This window comes from Megascapheus bottae, chromosome 7, assembly GCF_031878675.1.
Source record: "Megascapheus bottae isolate mThoBot1 chromosome 7, mThoBot2.hap1, whole genome shotgun sequence".
NCBI lineage: Eukaryota > Metazoa > Chordata > Mammalia > Rodentia > Geomyidae > Megascapheus > Megascapheus bottae.
The window spans coordinates 38,203,878-38,210,348 of record NC_143515.1 but is presented as its reverse complement, the minus strand read 5'-3'; the positions used below and the strand labels follow the sequence as shown (position 1 = coordinate 38,210,348).

General features: G+C 47.2%; 1 protein-coding gene across 4 annotated transcripts in view; it reads left to right on the top strand.

Moving 5' to 3' along the window:
- The first annotated feature begins 682 nt into the window (after window positions 1–682).
- Meis1 (Meis homeobox 1) overlaps window positions 683–6,471 on the top strand; it is a 145,416-nt gene continuing 139,627 nt past the window's right edge. For all 4 annotated transcript variants that reach the window (XM_090336782.1, XM_090336781.1, XM_090336785.1 and 1 more), the window contains exons 1-4: window positions 683–1,506; window positions 3,382–3,608; window positions 5,586–5,727; window positions 6,288–6,338. In XM_090336782.1, the coding sequence (XP_090192908.1) occupies window positions 1,495–1,506; window positions 3,382–3,608; window positions 5,586–5,727; window positions 6,288–6,338 (432 nt within the window). In that variant the 5' untranslated portion in view covers window positions 683–1,494. The remainder of the gene's footprint in view (window positions 1,507–3,381; window positions 3,609–5,585; window positions 5,728–6,287; window positions 6,339–6,471) is intronic.

Genomic DNA, 6,471 nt, shown 5'->3' with positions numbered 1-6,471 from the left:
CCAGAAAACCCCAGCTAACCTCCACCCCACATTTCTCCAGAGCCTCGCCCCCCCCCCCACACCCCAGCCCGGCTCCCGTGTCGCTTCTCCAGGCTTCCCGCTAGACTTTTCTCCTAGGAGAGAGAGTCTAGTTCTGAGAATCCAATACTTTGTGCCTCAATATCCACACACACACACACACACACACACACACACACACACACACACACACACACACACACACACACACCACACACTCCCTGCCTCCCCCCCAGAAACAAAAATACTGGCAGACCCCAATAATTTCGAGGAAAGTCTTGAAGTCTTCGCTCGGAATCCTGTGCAAAATAACTCTCGCTGCCTCCCTGCCCCGCGATTATTCCCAATTTATTTCAAGAGAGTCCGCTTTGAGGGCGGGTGGGGGGGGAGAGCCTGGAGGGGTTTGGGAGAGGAAGGGGGGGAGGGAGAGAAAAGAAATCGGGAAATAAAGCCGGCGGCTGGGGAGCCGAGCCTTCATTTGTGTGCGTGTGCCCTGGGTGTGTGGTGTCGGTGCCTGGGCGTACGATTTCACGGAGCGCCTTTTCCGCCTCTCCAGCGCGACCAGAGCTGGCTCGGCGCACCCACCCCTGCCGGGGAGTCTACTTGCGGCAGCCCAATGCATTGTGTAAGACGCGACCTGTTATGGCCACCACTACTTCCGGGTTCTAGCATTCTGGTCGGAATCCACCTCTCCGCCTGTGCAACACACACTTACACACGCACGGGGACTGCAAGCGGGCAGCATCGATCGTGGCTCCTTTAAGACAAACTCAGACAGACATTTTTTTTTTTTTAACCTTCCTTCTCTAATCTCCCTTCAGTGCAGCAGTTGCAAAGAGGGAGAGGGGGAGAGAGAGAGAGGGAAAGAGAGAAGAGAGAAACTGATTAGGAATTAAGACTGATTCAGGGGAAGCGAGCGCTAGGGCTTTGTGCATTTGAATATTAACATTTGAGGTGTTCTGACCAGAAGAAGACAGAGCGGATGATCATTCATTCACCACGTTGACAACCTCGCCTGTGATTGACAGCTGGAGTGGCAGAAAGCCATGAGATTTGGTAGTTGAGTCTGAGGGGCGCTCGGTTTTTGTTTTTGTTTTTTTTTGTTGTTGTTGTTGGTTTTTGTGTGTATGTGTGTGTGTGTTTGTGTGTGTGATTTTCAAACTGATTTTTGGGGAAGAGAAGATCTGTTTTTTGGTTTTTTTTTTTTTTTGCTTTTTTTTTTCCCCCTTTGCCCCCTCTGCTGTCTTGGAAACGGAGCGCTTTTATGCTCAGTGACTCCGGCGCTTCGCTTCAGGTCCGGTAGACCGAAGATCTGGGACCAGTAGCTCACTTTGCTGGAAACGTTAAGGGATTTTTTTTTTTCTTTCGTCGTGCTTTTTTTTTTTTCCTGGGAGAGTTTGCATATTTGTTTCTTTTCACACTGGCCTTAAAGAGGATATATTAGAAGTTGAAGTAGGAAGGGAGCCAGAGAGGCCGATGGCGCAAAGGGTACGTATTAAAAAACAATTGTGGAAGTCAAATGTGAGATTAAATTGAAACGTGGCTGAAAGACACTGTTAAAAAGTTTCCTATTTTCTTTCTCTCTTTTTGAATGGGGCTCTTAAAGCCATGGCCTAAAGCGCGAGGGTTTATTCAATGCATTTGTAGACTTATGTACAATACTTTTAGTTGTTAATTCAAGTAGTCAAGTTTTCTATAAATTCCTAACCATTAGCTATATAAATAAAAATGCAAAGTCAATTCATCATCTATTAAAAAGAAAGAAAAATAGAGAGAGAAAGAAAGAAAATACTACATGCTTGGTGCTATAATTTGAGTATTCAGGGATCAGAAGTTTAAAGATATGTTTCAACTAAAAATAAGCAGGTAGAAACTCCTGAAAGGTTATTGATTATGTTCGTATTTCATATCATTAGAAGCATTTAGCTTTTTAAAATGAATAACTTCGAAAAGTATAGGGTGTTTGGGGCTGGAAAAACATTCCTTTAAAAAAAGTAATTTTAATTTGCATGTACTTTTATGCAAGGGATTGCTTTGCAAGTTTTTCTTAGATAAGCCCCTGTACTAATTGGATACTAAGCACGTAGCAACTCACTTCTTAAATGCAATACTGATTCCCCCCAATATTCCTATTTGAATGGAAATGTAGTGAGAGTAAAGTGAGACAATGACAGCCCAACTGATAGTTTCTTAAAAGAAAGGGGGCTACAAAAAGCCTTCCTTGCATAATTTGTGTCCTGGCCCTCAAAGCCCTGTTTGCAAAAGAAAGTTGCTAGGCTGACACATTTTTTCTTTACTCCTTTGGTTCAGGCAAATGTCAGCATAAGAACAAACTCTTTTCACACCTCTGGTTTTAAGGGGATGAAAGTGGCAATTCCTCTTTTCTTTGAAAATCATTTCACTCTAGACACCTCCAAATCTTGGGAAAGGAGCTTGCTCGCAGGGAAAGCTGTTAGCAAAAGCCTACATGGCTAAATTTAGCACACAAAAATGACAATCAATATGAAAGTTTTTCTGGATGAAGAAGAAAGGGGCCGTGTGTTCGTCTGCTTTAGAATTTAAACCTGGTGAGTAGCATTTCCTAGTAGTCTAGAGAGAAAGTTCACAAGAAATAAATTTAGAGGAGAATATTAACTGCCTTGATGGTAGATTTTCTTTAACTTTTGAGAGAAATGCCTGATTCTAGAACAAGGAAAATCTAAGCTATAGGAAAAGCTATCTTTACTTGTGTTTCCCATGTAAAGAGTTCAGTTCATTTTTGCATAATTTTGCAGAGCTTGTCTTGGAAAGCAAAGAAATATAGTATCTTGCACGACTGCCCAACCTCATTCTGGCAGGAGCATAAAATGAGAAGCCTGTCTGAATTCACGTGCGTGGCACAGCAGTTCCCACCGTAACTTTTTTTTTTAATCCCCCTGATGTAAAGGCGGGTTTGCTGCACTGTCCTGGCACGTTTTATTATTATGATTTTCAATTTCCTCCTCCAGAGATATGCACATTTTTACCTTTTGCCCTCCGGGAGAATGCCTCTCCTCTGTCTTTCCTTCTTTCTTCCTTCCTTCCTTGGCAGTGGATTCTAATATTCTGAGCTAGTCAATAAGGAAGGACACAAGTTAAGGCAAGAACCTTCATCTCAGAGGAGGCTTACCGAGAATCTTAGACTTTTTTTTTTACTTTCAACGTTATTATTATTATTCCTATTATTATTACAAATGGAAACCTCAACGTTAGAGATGCAAGGCCACGGAATTCCCGGTTGAAGGACCCAAGCTCCACTGACCTTACATAAGCTCAGTGCCCTGCCGCTCCCCTATTTACTCGCCTGGCCTTCTGAAGCTGCTTTCTCTCCTGTTTGTCATGCAGTACGACGACCTACCCCATTACGGGGGCATGGATGGAGTAGGCATCCCCTCCACGATGTACGCGGACCCGCACGCAGCCCGGTCCATGCAGCCGGTCCACCACCTGAACCACGGGCCTCCTCTGCACTCGCATCAGTACCCCCACACAGCTCACACCAACGCCATGGCCCCCAGCATGGGCTCCTCGGTCAACGATGCTTTAAAGAGAGATAAAGATGCCATTTATGGGTAGGTACAGGGGGCAGCAGGGAAGTAGCCGAGGCGCCATGTGTCCCCCTGTATTTCCTTGCGCCCTTGGTAACAGAGTCAGAGTTCTCGGGATTGGAGGTGCATGGCTGGTAACTGTTCACCCTAACTGCATGGAAAATTTGGATGGCCTGCCATCCTCGTAGATCACCCCCTTCCCCTCCCCGTCCTTCACCCTCGCCCCTCGCCTTCCCATCTCGGAACGCTCTCCCGGCCGGCTGCGCGCCGGGACCGGTAGCCTCGGTGGTCGCCCGCCAAGGGGTCCCGGTGCCGGGAGAAGTTACCTAAAGGTTCCCCTCTCCTCCGCCCTCTGCCTTTGGCCCAGCGGATCAGGGATTTCGCTCTCTCGCTCGGCTTCGCTTCAAGAGCGAAGGGTTGAGGGTTTCTAAACGTAGGAGCCTTTGTGTTGGAACGAAACTTTTAGTTTAAGGGAAAATCTTTTAAGCTACTGATTGTTCTGACTTGCTAAGTTTACTCAGCCACCGTATGCTGGCTCGGCCGTCGCACAATGCAGTCCAGGGAGGACAGCTGCAGGTCAGACAAGGGAGAGCATGTTTTGCATTTAGGAGGTTTGACCACTGAAATCAAGGCGGACTAGCTGGCTATGGATTGCTAAAGACATTAAGAAACTTCTAGACATTTTAGCACTTTTGTGTTCCAAGACGAGACCTACAAGATTTAGTAAGAAGTTAATGCGGGGTGCTCTCTTCGACTGGGGGGTTTTCTGGCCCGAGGTTTATTTTCCGTGTTCTCCCTCGGCCATCCGATTACAGCTTGCACTAGGCGGGGAAATCCTTTGGAAACTCACTCGTGCCCATTGGGTGCTGATGTATTTGAGGGACCTCTTTAGACTTTGAAGCAACTTTTGTTTCTATTTATGACTTAAAAAAAATGCAACACTGACCCTCCCTGCTGGAGAAAAGAAAATCTTTGTGCTTTTTATTTTCTGGTTCCTTGTGCCATGGACGCCACAAACCCCAGCTTTCTCTTCGTAGCAGGGGCTGCAGATGGTTTTAGGGTCTGGGCCAGAATATTTGGGGAAGCTTTGGAAAGGACCCCAAACTGTTTAATTCCCAGCAGGGCTATAGTATCTGATAAAAGACTTGAAGACACCTCCTTGGGCATTAGAAAGAGCATTTTCTTCTTCTTTTTCTTCTTCTTCTTCTTCTTCTTCTTCTTCTTCTTCTTCTTCTTCTTCTTCTTTTCTTCTACTTCTAATGGGCTGAGACAAGCGACATCTAGGCCCTACACAATACTGGCTACTTGGCCACTCCGAAAAGACCGAAATGAAAGGCTCTGCCGCAGAACAGTAGAAAGAACTTTCTTCAGGGGGCGGTGAGGAGCCTTAGCGAAGGGCGGGGAGTGTTCTGGGAGGCGAAAGAAGGGCCTCTTTACTCTCCAAGGGCCTTGGGCCAGAGGTGTGTAGGTGCAGCTAAGGGACGGAGGGTCCCTTAGCCACTGAGGTCCCTAAGTTAGCTGAACGTCCGCCTCCGGGATCTGGAGAGGCTCGGGCTTTGCGCGGCTGCCTGGCCGAGGAAAGCTCTCCCTCCCCTTAGGCCCAGTGCCTTTCGTCCTCCCCCTCTGGGTCCCGGACTTGCAATCCGAGGACCAGGGTCTGTCAGGGTGGGAAACTTGATTCAAAATGGCTGCTGGAACCGCTTGGGCTTTATTCGCAGCAAATGCTGTCAATTTCTCTAGTCAGATACTGAACCGATCCCCAAATTGGGTCTAAGACCCGGGGCCTCGGACTTGAGAGTCCTAGGAGGCCGGGAAGGTGACCAGTCACCCGGGCCAGAGGTCCAGGAAAAGGAGAAAAGTAGATGACAAAGTCTGGGAGGGGAGAGGGTGGTCTCTGCTTAGAGATTTTCTTGCTGTTTGTCTTGGGCGCCTTTTTTTTTTTTTTCCAGTAACTCCGGACTAACCATTGTGTTGTTTATGACTATTGTATTTTTCTTGCAGACACCCCCTGTTCCCTCTCTTAGCACTGATTTTTGAGAAATGTGAATTAGCTACTTGTACCCCCCGCGAGCCGGGGGTGGCGGGCGGGGACGTCTGCTCCTCAGAGTCATTCAATGAAGATATAGCCGTGTTCGCCAAACAGGTCAGCAAAATAAATGTTTTTTTTTTTTTAAAGTAAAAGAAACAAGAAGGGACCGACCCTTCCCCCAAACGCATGCAGCTAGCAACATAGTCAAAAGTAGCTAGCCAATTGTCTCCGGGCAAGCCACACGGGTTATCCCAGCCTGAGATTCTTCCTCCCAGTTGAGTGTGTGTTTGTGGATAACTTAAAATCAACCCCCCCACCCCCTTAATGTCCACTCACAATCCCTAAACGAGGAAAGAAAAATCACTAACAGCAGGCCCTGTAACTGCTTGGGACCTGGCCGAACTGAACAAACTTCCAAAGAAGCATAGTTGCTAGCAATAAGACTGAGCACGAGGCTTGTTTGGGGCCTCATGTAGTTCACACTGAAATGCTTCGGTCTGGGACAAACTCAAAGTCACCAAGCTTCCCCCACCCCCACCCCCAGGTCACACCCTATCCCGGGACAGTGAAATACAATCAAAACCCAGAAAGGTGACCAGATTTCATTTTTCCCCCCTCTTTCCTCCCCCCCCTTGTCTCCCTCCCGCTCCCTTCTCCTTCTCACTTGTATTTAGATTCGTGCAGAAAAGCCTCTATTTTCTTCGAACCCAGAACTGGATAACTTGGTAAGCGCTGACTCTTTTACTCCCCTTCCCCATCCCCCTCTCCCCATCTCCAATCCTTCTGCTTTGCTTTGAGAGTCTGAAAGTTTCTAGATGGGTCTTCCTGGGTCTGCACATTGGCTGCAAACATTTCCTT